At 35.7% G+C, this 25,072-nt stretch overlaps 1 protein-coding gene across 2 annotated transcripts in view; it reads left to right on the top strand.

Annotated features, from left to right (window-relative positions):
- The window catches only part of LRRC63 (leucine rich repeat containing 63), a 65,911-nt gene that overhangs the window by 25,891 nt on the left and 14,948 nt on the right, over positions 1-25,072 (top strand). For both annotated transcript variants that reach the window (XM_070578838.1, XM_070578839.1), the window contains exons 7-9: positions 4,876-4,974; positions 10,066-10,202; positions 21,222-21,305. In XM_070578838.1, coding sequence (XP_070434939.1) covers positions 4,876-4,974; positions 10,066-10,202; positions 21,222-21,305 — 320 coding nt within the window. The remainder of the gene's footprint in view (positions 1-4,875; positions 4,975-10,065; positions 10,203-21,221; positions 21,306-25,072) is intronic.

Here is a 25,072-nt window from a genome sequence, read left to right as displayed (position 1 = left end):
AATTTTGAACTAATTTGAATTACGGAGGAGTTGCAAGAAAAGTACAAAGAAAACCTGCAGACGTCATGCATCATCACCCTCGAATACATTTGTGCATATTCCCTGCAAACAAGGACGCTCTCCTACATCGCCACAGAGCAGCCTCAAAATCAAGAATTTAATATTGATCCATTACTCTATCCAACCGAGGGACCTGATTCGAATTTTGCCGATTTACCCAATAATGTTCTTTATAACAAAAGGATCCTGCCCAGGTGGCATGCTGTATATAGTTTTAGTTTCTGTCAAGCTGATATGTTTCCAGCTTTCTTTGACTTTCATGACCTTAGAAACTTTTGAAAATTACAGGCAGGTATTTTGTAAAACATGCACTAGTCTGAGTTTGTCTTATATTTTCTCATGATTAGATATAGGTCGTTCACCTTTGGCATTGATATCTCAGAAGGTTTTTCTCATTTTATCTTACCACATGGTGCATAATTTCAATTTACCCCATTACTAACAGTGTTCATTTTGATTACTTTTTAGGTTGGTATCTTCGGGGTTTCTCCACTGTTACTCTTTTCCCCTTTATATTTAATAAGTATATTATAGTACTTCAAAGTACCTAAACTAATCCTATTTCTCATCACATTTTCAATTATTTATTTAGTAATTTACATCACCATTTTATTTGGTGAGTATAATCTGTTATATCATTATTTATTTTATTCTCAAATTGCCCCAGATTTCATTGGTAAAAGCCCATTAACATTGGTTTCTAGGTCCTTTTGAGATAACCCCATCATTCTTCCAGGCTTATCCTGTACTCTCCCTGCCCCAGCCCTGGAATCTGTCATTTTTCCAAGGACCTCTGGTTATTTTTAGTGGGGAAGCCAAGATCTAGGCACTAGGTGTGCTCATTGATATAACGGTATTATAAACTCTTTCACTGGGCAAAACTGAGTAATAGGTATGTGCACAAGTACACACACTCACACTGAAAACTGTGAATTCATATCAGTGCATCCAGTTCTAATCTACTTGTACAAGAGTCATTCTCATTTTCTCCCTTGTTAAATTTGTAACTCCCTTCCCCACCAAGGAGAAATTTGGCTTCCATTATCCTTCTCATATTTACTTATTCAACCAATACTCTATATGCAATCAACCTTGCTTCTTTTGCTGTCATCCCCTCACCCATGTGCACTCCCTCCTTTCCTTGCTTGGGATCTGAGGCACTCTCCTATATTGACACCCTGTTCACATTACTTGGGTTCTGTCACCCTACACTGTAAAGTTCTCATGTATAGATGTCTGCCCTGCCCCACTCAGGCTATGATGGACTATGTTAGTCCGATCCTGCCCTGCCCACATAGATGTCTTTTGTTTTGGGTGATTTTAAGATTTCCTCTTTGTCTTTGATTTTAAGCAGTTTTACTATGTTGTGCCTAGGTGTAGTTTTATAGTATGTATCTTCCTGTCATTCATAGCACTTTTTGAATCTATGGCTTTATATCTCTCATCAGTTCTGGTAAATTTTTGTTAGTATCTCTTCAAATATTGCTCTTGCCTCATTCTTCCTGTTGTCTTATTGGAATCTGGTTATATGTATCTTAGATCTTTGCAACCTGTGCCATATATCTCTTATTCTCTTTCCTGTATTTTCCATTCCTTTTACTTTCTGTGCTTTATTCTGAGGATTTTCTTCTTACCTAAATTCTAGTTTAATTATTCTCTTTTCAGCTCTCTGAAATCTGCTGTCACAGCCTTTACCAAGTCCTTAATTTTGGTTATTTCATCTTATAATCTAAATTTTTTATTTAAATATTTTTTAAAAAATTTTGCTTTAAATTCTTTCTCTTACAATTTAGTTTCTTGAGCCTATTAGTTGAGGGGTTTTTTTTTGTTTTTTTTTTTTAACATGTCTGATACATACAATGTGTGGATTTTCCATGGGCCGGTTTCTATGGTCTATCATTTCTCTTGATTTTTGTCCAATCATTTTCTTTTTGCATGTCTTTTTATTTTTTATTGCATGATATATGTGGTGTAGAGATAGTTTGAGGCCCTGGATGATGTTAGCTTCTTCCAGAGAATTTTTATTGTTGCTTCTGGCAGGCAGAGAGGTGAAGGGACCTTCACCTTAATCCAGTCAGAGAATAAGCTGGTATAGTGCTGGGCTTCAGTCTCTGTAGAGCTTTCCTGTTAACCTTTTGTCCAAGGGCTGTAGGCTTTCGGCCATCTCATACCAAGTTTGAGGCCCCTTCTCCTTCGTAAGCCCTGAATTTCAATTTTCATCTCCGTAGCCCTATGAGAACTCTGGTTATAGTTCTGCTCAGCTTTGACTACAGCTTTGCGGTAGGCAAATGACTTTAGGAGAAAAATAGTGTTGAGTGTTGTGTTCACCACCCTGAGATTCCCTTCTCTCTGGAATTTTGGCTTATTGAGTCCTAGCTACCTTAGTAATTCCCCAAGCCTTTGTTGTGTTGTGTTTGTTTCCCTTTGTGGTTTTAGTGGGAGGGTTGGTTTGAAACAAGGTTGTTGACCATTAGTAGAAGTGAAAAAATCAGATTATCTGGTTTGGAAGCAAATTATTTTAAATCAGAGTTTGACAAGCTTTTTCTGTAAAGGGCTAGATAGTAAAATTTTATACTTTGAGGGCTATGTGGTCTCTGTCACAACTACTCAACACCGTTGTGTAGTGCAAAAGCGGCCATACACAGTACCTAAACTCACGAGCGTGGCTGTGCTCCAAGAAAACTTTATTTAGAAAAGCAGGTGGCAGACTGCAGTTTGCTTATCCCTGCTTTAAACGGGGGAAGAATACAGCTTTTAAAGTGGTGAATGGAGCTAGTCAAGAAAAAAATTTATTTCCACAACCGTTAATGTTATTTTAAAAAATATTTAACTCCAGAGTAGAATCCTGAGCTCTGTGGGTGATAGAAAAGAAACAAAAGTCGTAATTTCTGATCTGTCTCAGGGGCTTGTTAAAGAAACATATTTTATATGAATAAGAATTTACATGAAACATAGGTACTGATTAAGGTAATACAGACTCAGTGCATAAGCGCTTAAAAGTTGTTAGAGCAATATGAGAGATTGAGAAAGGCTCCACATTCTTAGTGCTGTTTAGCTCTTCACATCCCTTCCGTGATAACCACAACAAACAGGTTTTAGGGTGCAATGCTAAAAGAGAGATCCAGGGTACCTGTGGTGGGCAGGCCTCGTGGTATATCCACAGTGAAGGTCCCTTGGATTCCATGAGACAATATGATATCCTGGATACTCATTCATCTAGCAAATATTTATTAAGAACCCATTATGTACCTGTGGTAAACTAGGTGTCTCACTATGTATCAGTGTGCAAAACAGAAAAAAATGCCTGTTGCGTGGAGTTTTTATTTTAGTGGGGTGAGACCATACATACCTACATTTATGCATAGTCTGTCCTGTGGTGATAAGAGCTATGAAGAAAAATAAAGCAGGTGGAGGGGACAGGGAGCCATCTCTGGTGTGCTGGTTTGAGAGGTTGCTATTTGTCGTCAGTTGGTCAGGGAAGGCCTCTCTGGTCGGATGACTATGAGGAGACAGCGGACTATAAGCAGACTGCTGAATGAAGTTAGGAGATAATTCATGGCAATAGATGGGGGAAGAGATTACCAAGCAGGAGGAAATATACAGGCACCAGTTATCTGAGCACACTAAGTGGGATGATTAGAGACTGTGATGGACACATTTCTGCCACATCATTGAGTATGCCACCAATTCTGCAGAGAAGAGAAAAATGTTTAATGACAGGAAGAAAGAACACCTACTTTTGTCTACTACCAGCATATAGATATTTACAAGTATTAGTACTTTTGTAAGAGGTCAGTCTTGAAACCAGTACTGTCAATTCCAAGATTCTTTAGCCATGAATCTTTTCATTCTTATATAGCACATGCCATAACCTAATGCACTGGCAGCAATGCCTCCCTTCTCTACAAGCTGAGCTTTTCTCCTCCACCATTAGAGTTCCTTGGTTCATTCAGTTGATCACTAATGCTTCTATGATCCTTAAGAAACAAATGTCCCAACCCTCCTGGAGCATTAAAGATACTGAGGACACCAGAAATGTCTTAGACAATTTGGGTTACTATGACAAAATACCATAGACTAAGTGGCTCAAACAACAAACATTTATTTCTCATTTCTGGTGGTTGGAAAGTCCAAGATTGAGGTGTCAGTGGATCTGGTTCCTAGTGAGAGCTCTCTTGTTCGCAGCTGCCTTCTTGCTGTACCCTCACATGGCAGAGAAAGAGAGCTCTGGTCCCCTCCTGTTCTTAGAAGGCCACTAATCCCATCATGAGTGCTCCATCCTTAAGACCTCTTCTAACCCTAATTACTTCCCAAAGGCCTCACCTTTAAATGCTATGACATTGAGTATTAGGGCTTGAACACATGAGTTTTGGGAGAACAAATATGTAGTCCATAACAAGGCAAAAGTTTTCCTCAATTAGAAATTGGCATATTTGAGCAAGAAATTGTTGATAGATTAACAGAAATAGAAGTAGAAACATTAAAAAAAGGGGGTAAAATAGATAAATAAATATAAAATATACTTAATTCCTTCTATTTCAGCATGTAGTGGACACTCAGTAAATGTTTGCTTGTTATTGAAATAATACCTGTCACACATGTAACACTATACTTATTACATACATACTGAGTAGTGTTTCTATCGTTTACATATTCAAGAAATTATTGTCATGACAAACTAAAATAAATGGATAGAAGATGAGTATAGGCTTATTAGTGTATTGTGTTAAACATTATCACTCAGATTTTTTTTTGTATAAAATACTTTGTGTATTGTTAATAATTAACCTCTTATCTCTTGTCACTTTCATTTAGGGTTTTTTTCTCCTGAATTGTCCAGACTTAAGACCTTTGGCTTTCCAATTGGTATATCTTAACTTATCATTTAATGATATCAGTTCCTTTCCCACAGAAGTGAGTCCATTTTATTATTATATTTAGTGTAATAATTTCTTATTATGAATAATAATCATAATTTAAAAATAGACACTTAAGATAACCTAGAGTTACAATAAAGTAAATATATTTTGGATTGTGTCCCAAAAGGCTTATTCTCAGAAGTACCAAAAGTACAATACATCTTTCTTAGGAAATTCCATGACATAATCTTCAAAGACTGTGTTATAGTCAGGCTCTCAAATATGTTCTCATAATTATACAATGTATAGAAAATGTTTTATTTATTCTTCTAATTTTGAATGAAACCTAAGCCAAACCTTATCCATGTGTTAATCAGAAGCTTTAAAAACAAAGTTTAGTGACCAGGTAATATAATATTATAACAAGTTTTAATTATCATAGGCGGAAATAGAATATTCTGCTTAATAAAACATAGCAAGGATAATCAGATATTGGATAAGCGAATTCAGTATCATTTTAAATAAATGAGTCATTATAAGTAATTAGGACTGACTATGTTTTCAACGTCTTTAGTCATTGCTTCATTGGTCACTGAATGATTAGTTGTTTTGTGAATTGAATTCCAGAATATTGACTTTTAGTGAACTTATTTCTAGCAAATTGATTTGCTTTCTATTTCAAACATATTTTCCATAATTTTGCTATAATATTGTTTTTATTTTCACTAGAAGAGTCACTTTTTATTTTCTAACACATAATACCAGTTTTATTAATTTGACTAGGGCAAATTGACAAGAATTCCAAAGGTATATAGGGATCTTAGTCTTCACTTTAATAATTTTAAACTTTCTTCTAAATAGTCATAGATTAGGCTTCTGTATCTGCCAAAGAATGCTTTAGCCACTAAAAAGGAATGCATAAATATAAGGGGGCTCTTCAGATATAAATTATAAAGTGCTCATTTTTAAAGTGATAGAAATCAATAAAACTTGTCATTAAAGTGCCAATCTGTGTTACATAGTGCTAGATAAAATATTCCAATGAAGATGGTAATATCCAGGTTTGGAAGGGTTGTACTAGGGGTAGGCTAATGATGCCCAGTTATTAGCATAGTGTAAATGCAATGATTAGAAGACCAGAGGCTGGTGTAAATGTGGTAATTGGAATTATTACAAGTTTCACAGAAAATTCAAGATGGTGGGCTCCAGTAGAGGACAGAGTCTGCTAAAATAGTTTAGGACAGTAAAAGGTAGAAGCAGAAATGGTAAATAAAAAGGTTAATATAACAAACTCTGTAAGTATATACTTGATCTAATTTCTTTTCTCAACTTCTTTAAAAGATAAAATCATATACAGTAATAGTTCATTAAAATAATGTCTTGTTAGGTCTGTAGCACATATGGATGTAATATGTGTAACAATTATAGTACAGAAAAAAGGAAGAGGGACAACATGTCCATATCTCACTGGAATTAAGTTAGTGTAACTGAAGTAGATTCTGATAAGCTAAGATATATGTTACAGCCACTAAAACAATTACTAAGAAAATAACTCAAGAGCATTAGTGAAAAAAAGTCATTAAAGTAATTTAAATGTTTATACTAAAAAGTATTCAGTTGATGCAAAAGAAAGCAGTAAGGGAGGAACAAAAAGGACATAAGACATATAGAAAACTATAGGTGAAATGGCCATGTAAATCTAACCATGTCAATAGTAACATTAAATGTAAATACATCAAGCAATCTAATCAAAAGATACAGATTGTCAGACTGGATTTAAAAAAACATGCTTCAGGGGCTGGCCCCGTGGCCGAGTGGTTAATTTCGCGCGCTCCGCTGCAGGCGGCCCAGTGTTTCGTTGGTTCGAATCCTGGGCGCGGACATGGCACTGCTCATCAAGCCACGCTGAGGCAGCGTCCCACGTATCACAACTAGAAGAATCCACAACGAAGAATATACAGCTATGTACTGGGGGCTTTGGGGAGAAAAAGGAAAAAATAAAATCTTTAAAAAAAAAAAAGGCAGTATTTGTTTTAAAAAAAAAAAACATGCTTCAATGATAAGCTGTCTACAGAAGATACACTTAAGATTGAAAGATACAAAGAAGTTAAAAGTAAAAGTATGGGAAAAGATATAGCATGCCAGCAGCAACCAAAAGAAAGCTGAAGTGACTATACTAATACAGACAAAATAGATTTTAAAATAGATTTTAAAACAAAAAATATTACTAGACATAAAGAGGGACACTTTTCCATCTATCAGGATATTTAATAATTATAAATATATGTGTACTTAACAATAGAGCCTCAGAATATATGAAGCAAAAACTGAAAGAATTGAAGGAAGAAATATCAAATTCAACAATAATAGTTGGACACTTCAACACCCCACTTTCAATAATGCATAGAAAAACTAGCAGAAGGTCAACAGGGAAATATAAAACTTGAACAACACTATAAACCGATTAGACCTAACAGGCATCTATGGTACCCTCCAACCACTAGTAGCAGAATACATAATTCTCAAATTCATATGGAACATTTTCCAGGATAGACCATATTTTAGGCTACAAAACAAGTCTCAATAAATTTAAAAGAATTGGAAATCACAGAAAGTATATTTTTTGCCACAATGAAATGCAATGAGAAATCAATAACTGAAAGAAGTTTGGAAATATATGGAAATTAAGCAACAAACTCTTAAATAACTAATGATTCAATGAGGAAATAAAACAGGAAATTGGAAAATACTTTGAGATGAATGAAAATGAAAACACAACATACAAAAATTTATGGGATACATCAATAGCAGTGGTCAGGGGGACGTTTATAGTTGTAAATACCTATATTAAAAAAGAAGAAATCAATAACTTAACTTTCCATCTTAAGCCACTAGAAAAAAAGAGTACGTTAAACTTAAAGAAAGAATGAGGAGACAATAAAAATTAGTACAGAAATTGGTGAAATAGGGAAAAAAAATAAAGAAAAGCCAACAAAACCTAAAGTTGTTACTTTGAAAAGATAACAATATTGACTAACCTTACATAGACTGACCAAGAAAAAAGAAGACTCAAGTAACTAAAATCAGGAATGAAGGAGGGGACATCACTACCAACCTTAAAGAAATAAAAAATATTTTCAGAGAATATTACAAATAATGGTATACTAATCAACTAGATAACTTAGATGAAATGAGCACATACCTAGAAAGACACAAGAACAAACTCAAGAAGAAATAGAAAATCTGAATGGCTCTATAAAAAGGAAAGAGTTTCAATAGTAATTTAAAAACTTTCCACAAAGGAAAGTCCAGGACCAGATAGCTTCATTGGTGAATTCTACCAAACACCTTAAGAAGAATTAACATCAGTCCTTTACAAACTCTTCCAAAAAACAGAAGAGAAAGGAAAAGTTCCCAGTTCAAACTATTAAACCAGTAATACCCTGATACCAAAATTAGACAAAGATATGGGAAGAAAAGCAAACTACAGAACAGTATCTCTTATGAATAGAGATGCAAAAATCTCAACAAAATGCTAGCAAACCAAACATATGAAGAGGATTTTGCTACATGACCATGAGAGATTTATCCCAGGATTGCAAGCTTGGTTAAATATAAGAGAATCTATCAAAGTAATGCACAATATCAATATAGGGGAGGGGGGAAAAGTATCCCATTATCTCAATAGAGACAGAAAAAGACATTTTACAAAATCCAACATACTTTCATGACAAAAACACTCAACATCTAGGAATAGAAGGGTATGTCCTTAACTTGATAAAGGGCATCTACTAAAAACACACAGCTGATATCATACTTGTTGGTGAAAGGCTGAAACTCTTCCTCCTAAGATGAAGGACAAGATGAAGATATCTACTTTTGAAACCTTTTATTCAGCATTGCACTGGAGTTTCTGGCTAAGGCAATTAGGCAAGAAAAAGAAATAAAAGGCATACAGATTAAAAAGGAAGGAGTTAAACTATCTCAGTTGTAAATGATATGGTCTTGTATATAGAAACCATGAAAGAATTCACTAAAAAACTATTGAAACTAATGAATGAGTTTAGCAAGGTTGTAGTTTACAAGATCAATATACAAAAATCAATTGTATTTCTACATATTAGCAACCAAAAAATCCTGACAATAAAACTAAGAAAGCAATTCTATTTACATGAGAAAGAATAAAATATTTAGGAGTAAGTGTAACAAAAGTGCTAAACTTATACTGTGAAAACTAGAGAACATTGCAAAAAGAAATTAAAGGAGACATACTTAGATTGCAAGACATCCCATCTTCATGGATCTGAAGACTTAATATTGTTAGGATGGCAATACTCTCAAATTGAGAAAGTAAGTAATCTCAGATTCATTGCAATCCCTTTGAAAATTACAACTTGCCTTTTTTGCGGAATTTAACATGTTGATCCTAAAGTTCATATGGAATTGCAAGGGACTCCGAATAGCCAAAACAATCTTCAAAAAGGAAAGACAAACTTGGAAAACTTACACTTCCTGATTGCAAGAATGAGCATTCTCTACTGCACCAATTTTAAATCTTTAGGGTGATAAAAGGTTTAATTTGATGTGAAAGAGAGCTAATGTAAGACCTTGTTAAGAGTCACTGGAGAGCAATAAATATATTAATCAAAGATCGTAGATTTAAATAGCATATTCTACTTTTAAATGTTATATGAAAAATCAAGTGTATATGAAATTACTGTGACATCAGAGCAAAACAATCTGGCTGGCTATCATATCTGACACCACACTGATTACTGAGGTTAATTCCACTTATTTTCCTGGTTCTGCAGAAATCTCCTTCCTCCCTCATTCTTTTTGTAATTGCCTCTTATGAAACCATCAGCTTGATCAAACATAATGACTTTCCCCTTTAGAAAAGAACCATTCATGAGTCAAGGGTATATAAGTACAATAGTTGCACTCTCTTACCATATCATATATATTAATGCTGGCCAGTTATTTTGAAGGCTTATCAAAGGTATTTATTGAGATATATGATACAGCCAATTAATGTTACTATACTGATTCTACTCCATTAGTTCAAAAGGTTAACAAAATGTAACAAATAGGGATTTACATACTTTAGTATTCTTCTCATGATTTGTTTCTCTTTTCTGTTCTTCAGGTATTTTGTCTTCAAAATTTACAAGTACTGAACCTGAGAAATAATCCTATCAAAGAAATCCCTTCTGAAATTCAACAACTTAAGTATCTCAGAATTTTCATCATTGCCTTTAATTTGATTACTACTCTTCCTCATGGGTAAGGTTGATAGTCTGACATTATAAACACAGAAAATAAAGAGGTCATCATTTAGAAAAGGATCAATTGCCTTTTTGAAAGCAGCTAGCAACTTTTTAGCCATTTAATAATTGTTATTCTGTTCCAATTAGCTGATTTTCTTATTGTTGCTGTGTTAAAAATAATCCTACCAGCTACAAAAAAGGCAAATAATATGGAGCTAGTGAATACACATCTGGAGATCCATTATCTGAGTATAAATTAAATGAGCACAAATCATAGAAAGAAGCTCAGGTGAGAACTTTGCACTTATCCCTCGATGGCTTTTTTGGATGTGGAAAGAACACTGAACTTGGAATTAGGAAATCTAGACGTTTAACTTCAAAGTTGATAATTATCTATTTGAGCTGGAGGGAGTCATTTAACCATTGTCGGCCTCAATTTCCTAATCTATACACTAAGAAATTAGCCTGTATGATATTTAAAATCCTTTAAACTCTAATGGGAATGTTGATTTGGGGTGTAAAAGGGATGGATTTTTTCCCCCCACATATGGACTGGTAGTTATTTAACTCCTGTGAAAGTTTTAAACTGAAACCTGAACCAAATGCAAAGACAAGATACCTCTTCCAGTTAGAGTTTGACAAATTGAATGTAGGTTAAGGGCAAAGAGACAGACACTCTTAAATACTTGAACAACGTTTTGCAAAAGAGGATTCTTATAGTAATTAGGGAAGTATATAAAACTTCATTTATAAAGTTATCCATCCAGCATTGTTTGCAAATAATAATCCAAAAAAATTCTGCCTTCATACACTGTAAAACTATTCAGTCATTTAAAAGAATTAAAAATATGGAAAAAATTATACCATTTCTGTATAAAAATACACATATATATATCACACATTACACATAATATATAAAAAGAAAGAAAAACTAAGGAAGTAAAAATATTGCATTATTGGTATTTTATTTCTGTTTGAATCATCTATGTTTTTCCTCAGTAACGTAAATTGTATTTTCCCTGCCTTGACACTAGAAGTATCCAACACCCTTACATACATATATGTATATATACACACACAACTATGTGTGTGTGTGTATATATATATATACACATTTAAACTTGAATTCATACTGGATAATCTATAATTATGATTGCATACTTTAAATAACCATAACTGTCATTTAAAGAAAATGTAAAAATTCCTATAGCAACTAAAACTTGATTGTAACTAAAGGGTCAACGTTATTGGTTGTTTAGAGATTAAGCAAATTAGTTTGAACTATTGGTTATAATAAAAAAATTTTAAAGTGCTATTTCTCAAAAATGTTAGTGTTTCTAGAATAAAGCAGTAATATTTTGTATTAAATAATATGGGACACATATGCAAATCAAGGGAAGATTGGTAGCATACTAAAACCAAGAATGAGGGGGCCGCCCCATGGCCTGGTGGTTCAAGTTCCATGCACTCTGCTTGGGCGGCCCGGGTTCATGGGTTTGGATCCTGTGTGAGGACCTACTCCACTCATCAGCCATGCTGTGGAGACATCCCACATACAAAGTAGAGGAAAAATTGGCACGGATGTTAGCTCAGAATCAATCTTCCTCACACACAAGCGCGCACAAAAGACCCCCAAAAATCAAGAATGAAAAGCATAATGGGAATATTGGAATAATAATAATAATAGAATTATTATAGTAATTATTATGGGAATTAACTTTCTTGACCTCAGAGAAGACTTAGAGCAAGCTCTGACATATGTGAAAATGTTAATTTGCAGAGCTTTTAAGGGAAAACTCACATAGGGGATAATTACACAGTGAGAAATGAGGGTGCTGAATTCTTTGTATTTAAAGATTGTTGTCAGAACTCTAGCTTGCTGAGCATAGAAGACACGACTCAGAGTTGCAGGACTTAGGGAGCAGTAACTGTATGAAACTGAGGGAAATGCAGTGAACCAAACAATTATGTAACTGGCTGTCATTACGCTTACTCGCAATTGCACTGGTGCACTTTGAATATTATATTTTCATTTTGTAATTAATTCAGTAGATGTTTATGAAGTATCTACTGGGTGCTGCTAGGAGCTCACCACCTAGGGGGAAGGCAGACAATTGAATATAAATTGATATAAAATATTATATATAAGTATTAAATTATATATATTTTATAATTTTATATATAATATTAATATAAAATAATGCGGATGCACATTGTAAAATTCCAGACAGTTGAATATAACCCAATCTGAAGAGTCAGAGATGGCCCCCTGGAAGAGATGATATTTGATTCAAGTGTGAATGAGTATGAGCGAGCAGGAGATAGTTGGAATGATAATGGAGTGGATATTTCTTCAAATGAAAGTGACAATATGTATGCAAAGAAGAGAGATGTGAAGAACCAGCAGAACAAGAACAAGAAGAACAAGATGGGAATTACAAGCAGTTTGCTGGTTTTGAAGCTTAGAAGCAAGGCCAAGTAGTGAGAAATGAGCCTGGTGCAGTAAACAGGGACCAGATTATCTGGGGGTCTTGTGAGCTAAGGCAGAGAATTTGTACTTTAAACTGTATACGATGAGGAGACATTAAAAAGTTTTGTCTAGAGAAGTGGTGGAGTCTGACTTACATGTTAGCTCATGCTGGTGGCAGTGTGAAGGATGGATGTGAGGGGATAAAACAGAATACCAGGTGACCAGTTGGGGGGCTATCACAGTAGTCCAGGAAAGAGATGAAAAGAACTTGTACCAGGGCAATAATAGCACAGAGAAGAAGGAACAGATTGTTAAGAAATTGAAGTAACATCTGCAAAATTTGGGATTGATTAAACATAGAAGGTACAGGGAATGGAGAAGTCAAGGTAAAAAGAAGTCATGGTAACTCTCAGATTTACAGCTAGAGTAGAATAATTCAATCATGTAAAATATGTTTGCTGAGCACTTATGAAATACCAGGTTCTGTGCTAAGACTTGGGTTTAAAGTAGCAAGTGAAATGGTCGTGATCCATTCCTTCATGGGGTTTGGAATCCAGGGAAAGATATGGGAATGTTAGCAAACATCACAATAAATATATAAATAAAAAATATTATAAGGGCTATGAATGAAGCAAACAATAAGAAAGATGTCAGGAGGGACGTGAATTAAATTGAGTTACTAAGAGAGGTTTACCTCAGATAAATGGCATTTAAGCAGAAAGTTACGAGTCCAGGCCAAGGATGATGAAAAGAATATTTCATACAGTGGAAATATTTCATACACATGTGAGGCAAGTAAGAGTTTGGACTCTTCAAAGGCTGGCAGAAAGCCAGTATGGTTTAGGATACAGTCAGATGAGAGTACGGCCCCAGGTAAGATTCAAGAATTTAAGAGGGGCTACATTCTATGAAGTTTTGGAGGTCGTGTGAAGAAATTTTTATTTTAAGTGCATTGAGAAGCCATTGGCAGACTTTAAGCAGGAGAATGACAAGACTAAAGTTGAGGAGGTTTGAAGGAAGGAAAATAATGAGTTCAGTTTTAGGTTAATATGTTGGTTTTGGATTATGTTGCCTATCACAAAGTTGGATTTAGGCATATTAATGTCACTGGAGAGTTTTGTGCTGGAGATAAAAGATGCTGAGTTATCAATATATAGTAACTGAAACCACGGAGAAGTGTAGAGCAATCTTCTGAGGAGATGTTCCTAGAGAAACACCGAGGTTTCAGGTATGGACAGAGGAAGACGAATTATAAAGTCTGAGAAAAAAATGCTCAAATTGTATAAATTGAACCAGTTGTATCATGGAAGCCAAGCAAGTGGTATTTCAAAAAAGAAAGATGACCAACATTGTCAAATACAATAGAGAAACTCAGTAAAATTAAAGCTGAGAGGAGTTTCAGTGGAATAATGAGACCAAACGCCAGTCTGAGGTAGGTTGAGATGGAACGGGAGGAGAGAAATTGGTAATGGAGAGTGAAGACCACTCTTTGGAGAAACCTGGCTGCCATAGGGAGGAGAGATTAGATAAAAGCTGAAAGGAATGAGAGATCTTAGAAACACTTTTCGTTGTTATTTGTTTTTTAAAGACTTAGGCATATTCACAGAAGGATGGAAAGGAACCAGTAGGGGATAGACTGAAGATATGAAAGGATGACTGGTGGTGCAAAATTTCACAAAAAGTGAGAGAGAAAGGGGTCCTGGGCACAGGGGGAGACGTTAGTCTTGAACAGGAGGATTAACCCTCATCTCCTAAAACTGGAGTAGGTTGTAAGAACGAGTGTGGAAAAGACATAGTTATATGGGTAAGAAAATAGGAAGTTTACTTGGTCAACAAAGATTTACTTAGTTCCCACTAGGTACCAGTTTCAGAAGATTACTCTGAAATGACGAATTAAGATTATCTTTGAAAGCAGGAAGAGTGAAGATTGAGAAGAAGCTTTAAAGATAGTTGTGATGATTTGCCTTTAATATTGAGAGGAATGAAAAATAGAACAAAGGACAGGAGAAACGAAACTTTGACAAAGAGATGGGCTTAGCTGAGACTGGAAACCATGAATTTGAAGTGGCGCATCTACATTACTGTGTGATTTTTTCCATAGCTCTCAGTCACTCATCTGTAAGACAGAGAAAGTAAATTTTAGCTTCCATAAAAAGACTTATTTGAGGATGTCTTTAGTAGCTTTATTCATAATAGCCTAAACAGGAAACAATTCAAGTGTTCCCCAACAGGAGGATGGAAAAACTAATTGTTTTACTTGCAATAGCCAAAAGTTGGTAACGATCCAAATGTACATTAACAGATTAATGGATAAATAAAGTGTGACACATACATACAAAAGAATATTATTCATCCTTTAAAAGGAATTAAATTCTGGTACGTTACAACAAAGATGATGCTTGAAAACAATGTGCCAAGTGGAATAAATCAGACATGAAAGGACAAATATTGTATGATTCCACTTTTATGAAGTATTTAGAATAGGCAAATTCGGAAAGACAGAAAGTGGAATACAGATACTCTGGGTTGGGGTAGGGAAGAGACAGAGGAATGGGGAGTTACTGTTTAATTAGTATATAATTTCTCTTTGGGATGATGGAAAATTTCTAGAAATAGATAGTGGTGATGGTTGCACAATATTGTGATTGTAAGTAATGCCACTAAATGGTACACTTAGGAAAGATGAAAACAGCAGATTTTATGTTATGTATATATTTTGAGGAATATGAGCCCTGAGCTAACATCCGCCACCAATCCTCCGCTTTTTGCTGAGGAAGTCTGGCCCTGAGCTAACATTCATGCCCATCTTCCTCTATTTTATATGTGGGATGCCTGCCCCAGCATGGCTTGACAAGTGATACATAGGTCCACATCCGGGATCCAAACTGGTGAATCCTGGGCCGCCAAAGGGGAACGTGTGAACTTAACTGCTGCACCACCGGGCTGGCCCATATGTTATATATATATTTCACCACAAAAAAAGAAATTATTAGCACTCTAAATTTTTTCCTCTTTCCTCCTATTCTTTCTCCTCTCTAAAAGAATTTTTGAGGTATAATTTACACACAATAAAATGCACAGATGTTAGGTATTTGATTCAAAGAGTTTAATAAATGTGTACACCCATATAACCATCATCCAAAACAAAGTACTGAACATTTCTATTACCTCAGAAAGTTCCCTCATGGACATTTCCAGTCAATCTCCACACTTCTAACATTCTAGATTTGTTTTGCTTGTTCTTGAAAATCACATAAATTGATTCATACAACAAATATTTTGTGTGTGTGCCTGGCATCTTTCACTCAACATATTTTTAAGATTCACCCATGTTGTTGTATGTTTCAGTATTCCATTCCTTTTTAATGCTGACTACTATCCCATGGCTCCACCCACTTCAGCAAAAGCCAAAAATAGAGATGGGATTATCTAGGAAAGAAGTATGGACAAGTCTCATGGGATAAATTCCCATCCATACATGGGAGACCCACAAGGTTCTTGAAAATTTTATACCAGCAGAAACACTGCCAGCTTTGATTAAAAGGGACAAAAAGAGTATGAAATGACAAAAGGCTGTCAAACTCCAAACATTCTATGGGCAAGAAACAAGCTGATAAAACTATTCACCTGCAGATGTGTGCTAACTTTCACGTAAAACGAAAGATGACTCATAGAGTGGAGCCAGGAACCCAGGAAGATGGAGGCAGCCAGCCATTGAATATGTTATATTACACTGCAAAACAAATTAAGCTTGGAGATGAAATTAAGGTTTCTAATGAACTGGCCTTAAAATAGGGAGATTATCCTAGATTATCTCAATGAGACCAATCTAATCACATGAGTTCTTAAAAATGGAAGAGAGAGGCAGAAGCATGGGTCAGAGAGATGCAAAGTGAAGACTCAGCTTGCTGCTGCTCATTTTGAAAATGGAGGAAGGGGGCCATGAGTCAAGGAATGTGACAGTTTGTAGAACCTGGGAACGGCTGTCAGCTTACAGCCAGCAAGAAAAGAGAGACATCAGTTCCACAGCCAGAAGGAACTGAATTCTTGGGGCCAGCCCAGTGGCACAGCAGTTAAATGTGCACGTTCTGCATTCAGCTGCTGGGGGTTGCTGGTTTGGATCCCGGGTGTGGACATGGCACCACTAAGCAAGCCATGCTGTGGCAGGCATCCCACATATAAAGCAGAGGAAGATGGGCATGGATGTTAGCTCAGGGCCAGTCTTCTTCAGCAAAAAGAGGAGGATTGGCTGCGGATGTTAGCTCAGGGCTAAGCTTCCTCAAAAAAAAAAAAAAGAAGAAGAAGAAGAAGAAGGAACTGAATTCTGCCAACAACCTGAATGAGTGAAGAAACGGATTCTCCCTATTGCCTCCAGATAGGAATGCAGCCCTGCTGATGCCTTAATTTTAGTTTGGTGAGACTCAGGCCAGACTTCTGACCTATAAAACTATATGATAATTAATGTGTCATTTTAAGCCACTAAATTTGTTATGGCAGCAATAGAAAACTAATATAAAACCAGTCAAAAATTTTTACTGTTGTGGGGATTACATTCCCACAGTGGGAGACGGTCAATAAACAATATATATGTAATAAGTTAGCAGTATAAATTTAGCAGTTCAAATAAACTTTAGCAGTATTTTCTTAAATAAAATAATTGGTTACCTAATTTGTTTGAAATCATAGTGTTAGGATTTAAACTAAGATGTATACTTTTTCTAGATTTATTCAACATAGAAAAAATGGTTCTTTATTTTATTAGCTAAGCATTGTATTTAAAAAGGTTGTCCTTTCCTATTTTTCTCATTATTAGTCTAAATTTTTTTATAGTTCCCGTATTTTTAAAAAATATATGTTTCTTCCAAGATATATTATTTTGGTGCCTTCTCAAAGTTATTCTAAAAATATGATGGAATTCTTTCACTATTTGCATTCCTAACTGATCTTTCTAGTTTCCTGAGACTCACAGTGACATAACAGAAAAAGCAAGGTACTTTCTGAGACAAGTTCTGCATCCTAGATGCTACAAACGTTGGCAAGTTACTGACCCACTCTGAACTTCGGTTTCTGTCGGAAAGATTAGAAAACTTGCACCTGTTTCCAAGGGTGTTATAAGAATCAGATAAAATCTTGTAAATTCTTTAAAAAATTCTTTTAATTATTTCAACAGATTTTCTCCCTTGATCTCAATTTCTAAAACAAAATAAAATATCCAAATTTTAAAATTGTGTAACAGTTGGTTGTTTCAATGTAGGCCAAATTAGAAATAAATAAGGAAAAAGAATCTATTTGGTTAAAGCACAAATTCACTGAGGCCTAAATTTTGTTCTTAATATTTTGCTTTGACCTGCTTAGGGCATAAAGTATGAAGCAACGTGGAGAGAGGAAGGCCCTGACTTTGGGGGCAGAAAGAACTGGGTTCTCATCCTAGCTATGCCCCTTACGGTTATGTCCCTTAGAATATCTACATGAACGTGTAATCAACCCTCCCATGTTATGTTTGGAGTTCCGTAACCATGAGAAGCTCTTCGATTTGTCTTTTTAATTCTCTTGTAAAATAAAGATAATAAATAATTTCAAAAATCCAAAAGGTTTCTTCTTCTTCCTGAAGCTTTGAGATAGAAAAGACAAGAAAAGGAAAGATACACATTCCGATGATGTCATTACCCCGTAAGTGAACACAGAAAAGCACATATTTCATGAATAAATACTATTTGCTGCCAAAACAATTTGTTAAAGTCAAACCCTGAGGTTATGCAAACATAGCTGTCACAAAGGTAAAAAAGTTTCTTATCTTCTTCTCCATGGATAGCAGGAGAAAAATGACATGAAAATTGCTACTTTTTACTAACAGAATCAAGTTTTCACTTTACTTATTTGATTCAATTAGAAAGTATGTTCTTTGGGGAAAAGAAGCCACTCAGGACAAAAAAATCTAAGAACGTACTTGAGAACCCTGTAGTAAGAGCTGATTCTGGAAATTCACACATTTATTTTCCTGTATTGTTATTGATTAAAGATAGGAATTAAATTGTGTTGTATGCATATACCCGAAGAAAAGCGATAGCTATATATAATTTCAGACTAATTTGTATAAATTACTTAATCTCTTGTAGCTTTCAATTTTTAATCTGTAAAAAATATTAACAATCTTGCAGTAGTCCAATGAAAAATCATTGTAAATTGCCATGAACACATAGTTGGCTCTCAATATATGCCGTTTGTATCGCTGTGGTGGTGATTAACATTATTACATGCAATTATTAATGCTAACCTAATCTTCTAAGCCATCAACAGGTTTAAGTAGCTCATTGCTCAATGATGTCCTGATAAGCAAAGCAATGAAATAAGTGTAAAACATTCTACACATCCTAAAAATTATTATACATTTGGTGCTAGTGAGGTATAGAGTATCAGACCAAACTGAGGATGTCTAAACAGATTTGCTCTCTAAAATCATATGTAGATGAAGTGAATTTCAACTCTAGAACCTGTGAAGTCTCTTTATTAGCTTCCTCAGTGCTGTCTACAAGCCCTATTAAACATTGTGATCAACAGGAATATATCATCAGTGGTGAAAGTCTGGGACAAGACTAGTTTGCCAATGCTGAAGTGATAAGGGAGGACACAATGATTCTAGAAATTGCCTGAGGCCAATGAAATAAAATGACATAATTTTGAACTGAAAAATGGAACAGATGGTGTTAACATTTTCTTTACAGTGGTGATAGAAGTCTGAGATGAACACTGAACTGAAAGGCATTTCTTTTGCTTTTCTATTCATTCTCATTAATTTCTCCGAGCAAATGCTTTTAAATTAACTGGAGTCACCATTCCTTTCATGCGGTTGAAATTTACTAAGCACTTACGTCGCTGGCACTGTTCAGAGCTTTGGATATATAGAAATATGTATAAATTCAGTACAACCGAATCCTTGGCCTCATAGTTTAGGTGACAGACAATTATCACACAATGTGATAAGTTCTGTGATGGAGGTAGGCAGAGAAGTACAGAAGAGGCAGCTCACCTAGACTGAAAGATTCCAGAAAGGTTCCTTGGAAACCAAGGAACCAAGACTTAAAAAATGAATACATTGATCAAAGAGTCCAGTTTGGGGGAATTGCATATGGTATTGGGACATATGTGAGAAATGGCTAATTCAGGGAATTTTAGCAAATAAATGCTGGACTGTAGGTGAACATGGGGTGGGGGAGGGGGGTGAGAGGTGAGCTGGACAAGCGGTCTGAGGCCACATCCTGAGGACTATTTTATACCACGCTAAAATAGGAGGAAGTTAATGAAACATTGTGCTCAAGATGCTTCAGTTAATAATTATGCAAGCAATTTGTTACCTTTTATTTATATGGGAAACAGAGGTATTTGAGAACAGCAGACACAAAGAGGGGGATATTTATAAGGGATTTTGATAAATGTCCTACTTAGCTCCTCAATTTCAGTCTTTAAGAAGCAACTCCTACTCCTACACCCTCGGATTCAGGTTTCTCTGTGTTCTTTGGTTCTTACTTTTAAGGTCTTAGCTTAATGGAAAAAAGACCGGGGCTGGCTTGGTGGCACAGCGGTTAAGTTTGCACATCTGGCTTCTCGGTGGCCTGGGGTTCACCGGTTCAGATCCTGGGTGCGGACATGGCACTGCTTGGCAAGCCATGCTGTGGTAGGCGTCCCACGTATAAAGTAGAGGAAGATGGGCACGGATATGAGCTCAGGGCTAGTCTTCCTCATCAAAAAGAGGATTGGCACTAGTTAGCTCAGGGCTAATCTTCCTCAAGGGAAAAAAACAAAAAAAAAGAAAGAAAGACCAAAGATATTTCGCTAGGAAATCTTAATGCAACTACTCTGAGTTAAATAGTGTGCCTCAAAAATACACGTCCATGCACAACCTCAGAATGCAACCTTATTTGGAAATAGGATCTTTGCATATCTAATTAGTTATGTTAATATGAGGTCATACTGGATTAAGGTGGGCTCTAAATCTCATACATGGTACTCTTATAAGAAGACCGTGTGAAAATAAAGGCAGAAATTGGAGTTAGGCTGCCACAAAGCAAGAAACACCACGGATTGCCAGAAACCTTCAGAAGCTAGAAGAGAAGCAAAGGATAGTTTCTCCCTCAGAGCCTCCGGAAGGAACCAACTCTGCCTACTCGGCAATGGGGACTTCTGGCCTCCTGAGCTGTGAGGGAATAAGTTCTGTTGTTTTAAACCACCCAGATTGTGTTAATTTGTTCTGTTGCCCTTGAAAACTAATACAACAAGAAGAAAAATATATCTAAATGTCGTTATGAATTTCTCAGGTGGCTTTTTCTAGACAGCGCTTTATCTACTCCAAACATTTTAAACCAGTCTGAAGGGACAGATGAATAATTTTTAGGAATTTTCACTGTAATTACACTATCTATAATGAAAAGAAAATATAAATTTCAAGATCTTAGAAAAATACAGTTTCTCTATACTTCTATCAATATCCAAGTATTTAATTCTTTATTTATGCCCAGTAATGACAAACATATAATCATTTTTACAATTCATTTTTTCTTTTTATTTCAGGTTATTTTACTTGTTCCATCTTGAGAAACTTGATGTTTCCTACAATGATCTTACTTTTATTCCAAATGAGATCCAGAAACTCAGGTACTTTGAAAGTAGTAAGTACATACAATGTGATATGCCCCTTAGGATATATTTGGTGATGATTGTGATGGAGAAAATTGAGTCCTTTCATTTGTTTAATAGCTATAAAGCATAATATGTGAAGCATAAAGTTTACCAAAATGTAATTTAAATGATTGGTGTATAGCATTTTTTTTTTTTTTTTTTTTTTAGGAAGATTATCCCTGAGCTAACTACTGCCAGTCCTCCTCTTTTTGCTGAGGAAGCCTGGCCCTGAGCTCACATCCGTGCCCATCTTCCTCTACTTTTATATGTGGGACGCCTGCCACAGCACGGCACGCCAAGCGGTGCCATGTCCGCACCCAGGATCCGAAGGAGCGAACCCCGGGCCGCCGAAGCGGAACGTGCGCACTTAACCGCTGCACCACGGGGCCGGACCCTATAATATTTTTAAGACATAACATTTTCAGTAATTATTTAAAGGATGGTACTGATGACCACTGGTAAAATGACAGCTACTTTTGTCCATTTTTCCATGTGTATACCTGTAGTTATTATCACTTTTATTTATTTTTTGTAAGGAAGCATGTATATACAAAATGCTAATAACACATAGCATAATTTTAATACTAAGCTCCAATTCTTTTTCACATTAATTTTTTAAAAATCCTGAAGTTCATCTATGTCCTTCTAGGACAATAACCATAATATTTTTATTATGACTTTAGAATAATTTTTAATAACTAGGGAGATCTTTTTTCAATAATAGTCTTTTAACTACTCTTTAAATCATGATCTTTAAGATCATTTAAGAAAATTCCAAGCCCCTCATCATCCAAAAAACATAAACACCAAATTGAGATTTTTATTGGATTTGCATCGTTTATATATAGATTTTGAAGAATTTACATTTCTAATGATAATAAATCTTTTTGTCCTAAAATATAGTATAATTTTTCATTTGATCAGATCTTGTTTTATGTTCTTCATAAGAATTTATGACTCATTTCACAGTTCTTTATCTTTCTTACTAAACTTTTCTAAGTATTTTATAATTGTGTTGCTACTGTGAATGTAATATTTTCTCTAATTTCCATTTCTTGCTGACTATCGCCAGTACAGAACAGAGAAAAGCTATGTACTTCTTTACATTAATTTAAAATCAAGCTATGTAGCCAAATTATCTAAGTTCTAGTTCAGTTTTACTAGATTTTCTTTGGTTTCCAGGAGCATAATCTTCAGTAAAATGAGATAATTTTATGTCTGCTTTTTAAATATTTATACCAATTATTTAATTTCCTACGTGACAATCTTTGTATGTTAAAAGGAGAATTCAGCCTGTTCACATTTGTTATGACTGATATATTTACTTTTTGTCCTTTATTTTACTTTGTATTTACTAATTATGTACTTTCTCCTTTTCTTATTTTCTGTCCTTTTCTGGTGATTTTTTTTTCCAGGATGCTATTTATTCTCTTTTTTTTCTCCTTTGTTAATTTTGGAACTCTACTGTACTTCCCCAGTCTTAATGGTTATCTTTCCTTTCCCAAAATTCACAAGCACGCTTTTCTTTAATATTTTATAAAAGCAAGATGCAAACCACTTCCCCCAACGGGAAGATGTGTATCCCCACCGTTGCTTCCACCGAGAGTTGAGACTTTTAGAATACTTTTACTTTCCTACTTGCTCTCCAAATGCATTTACCCCTGATCTAACTCTAGGTTTTGCTGAGATAGTTTAGAAACTTTTGTTTCAGATTCTCATTAGCATTTTCCTTTGCGTCATGTGTCTCTTTATTTAAAGACTATTTATTTAGCTCTTAGATCTCACAAGCATTTGCAACCATTCTCCATTTATATTTAACTTGATGTATTTCAAGATTCATTGCTTCCCGCTCTTCTTGCATCTCATCTTCCACCTGGCGATCTCCTTTGATTCATTGGCTGTTTAGAGTTTTGCCTTATTTATTTTCGGCAGCTGGAGTGCATGGGTGATTTTTTTCTCTGAATCTTGACTCCTAACGGATACATGGTGTCTCAAACGGGTGAACAGTCTTGCGTTGCAGCCCTTTTCAGAGTCTCCATCAGCACGTCCTCTTCCAGCTTCCCGTGTTGCAGACGAGGCACCTGATGCCAGCTTGATTTCTCTCTCTTTGTGAGTGGTTCTTATTGTTCTCTGGAAAGGCTAAGATTTCTCATGATCCTTGATCTATGAGAATTTTATCAGATTTTCCTTAGGAATGTGTCTTTTTTCTTTTTTTTTTTAACCTGTCTTTCTTGGAATTAAATGAACTCTTAATTATCCTAACTTGTTTTTTTTAGTTAAGGTAATATATTTAATTATTGTCTCTCTTCCTCCCTTTATTTCATTTTCCCCTTCCTGAAATGCCTGTTATTTCTATGTTAGAAATAAGTGCTGTATCTGTCTCTACAGCACTTATATTTTTCTCAGGATTTTTCTTTATATTTTTATTCTGTTTGAGTTATTTCTTCTACTTTGTCTTTGCCTTGAACTCAGATCTCCGCAAAGACCATGTTCTTCTTCAGTTCTTCTACTTAATTTTTTAGCTTTACAGGTCATGTATTTTGGTTTTAAGAAAGTTTTTGCACGTGTGTGTGTGAGTGTGTGTGTGCATACGTGTGCCATAGTTGAATCTTATTGTTTCTCCTGCCTCTTGCCCCGACTTCTTATCTGTCTCCACAGAGTATGCTTGCCTCAGGCACACCATTCTGTGTGTTTTGTTTGTTTTTCTCGTCTGGCTGCTCTGCCTTCTGCCAGGTCCCATAGCAGTCTCAGAGCATCATTCAGAGCACGGAGAGTATCAGTGATGTAGCTGGAGGAAGTTTCTCTGCTCCCCAGGATACTCAGCTACAAAGGCTGTCTAACCATGGAGCTCTTCTAGCTTTAAAGATTGTTTAGCCTACCAAGCTCCCCCAGAACTCGTTGAGAGGAAGGGCGCACCCCAACTGGTGAGTCCTCTAAGATAAATCAACTCAGGCAGGGGCAGCCTCACCCATGGGTGTTCTGGGGCCCTCACTGCTATCTCCCAAGAGTGTGCCACGCTAATTCTGGTTGTTCAGAGGGCTCTCTGCTGCTGGCCTCGAGGCTTGTATTTGATGTAGAGGAAAGAAGTGATCATGCCAGCTCTCTCCTTCAGGACTGAAGCAGAGCCGGAGGTCTCGTTAACCTTTTGCAGCCTATAAGAAGTGCAGTAATCAAACTGGTTGAGAGATGAAGATAGCTGAGGTGCCATCTTCGTAGCTTCGTTCTTTTCAATAATGGCCTCTTTGACCATGTTTTAATATTGTCAACAGGAGTCATGATTAAAGAACTTAAACTGTATGGGTAAGAGATGTGAAACTAGACTGCAAATGAGAATCTACAGGCCTCCCGCTGCTTGTTACCTGAAGTCCATGTGTCTACCTCTTCGCCCCCAATACATTTGAGAAGTTGGACCAGCCTTTGATTTGGTTTTATTTGTCTTTCATGAACAGATACTTTTCTGCCTACTTCCAACACTAATTAAAAAAGAGATAAGTGACTGTAAAAACACCATCATGACAAGTGGATTAATAGACATTTGGCCCTGCCCAAACATCTAGAATACATATGGTCCATGTGAAAAGGTCCTTGATATTTGGTCATCTCCAAAACATCCATCAAACATTTGGTCTAACAGAAATTTGGTCCATGTCAAAAGATCCTTGACATTTGGTCCTGTCCAAAACATCCATGAGCATATTTGGCCCATGCCAAATGGCTTCGGACAGGACGGAGTATCAAGGACC

The sequence above is a fragment of the Equus przewalskii genome, chromosome 16 (genome assembly GCF_037783145.1).
Source record: "Equus przewalskii isolate Varuska chromosome 16, EquPr2, whole genome shotgun sequence".
In the NCBI taxonomy this organism is placed as follows: Eukaryota; Metazoa; Chordata; class Mammalia; order Perissodactyla; family Equidae; genus Equus; species Equus przewalskii.
Note: the sequence above shows the minus strand (reverse complement) of the source record. Positions and strands in the feature narration are given on the sequence as shown.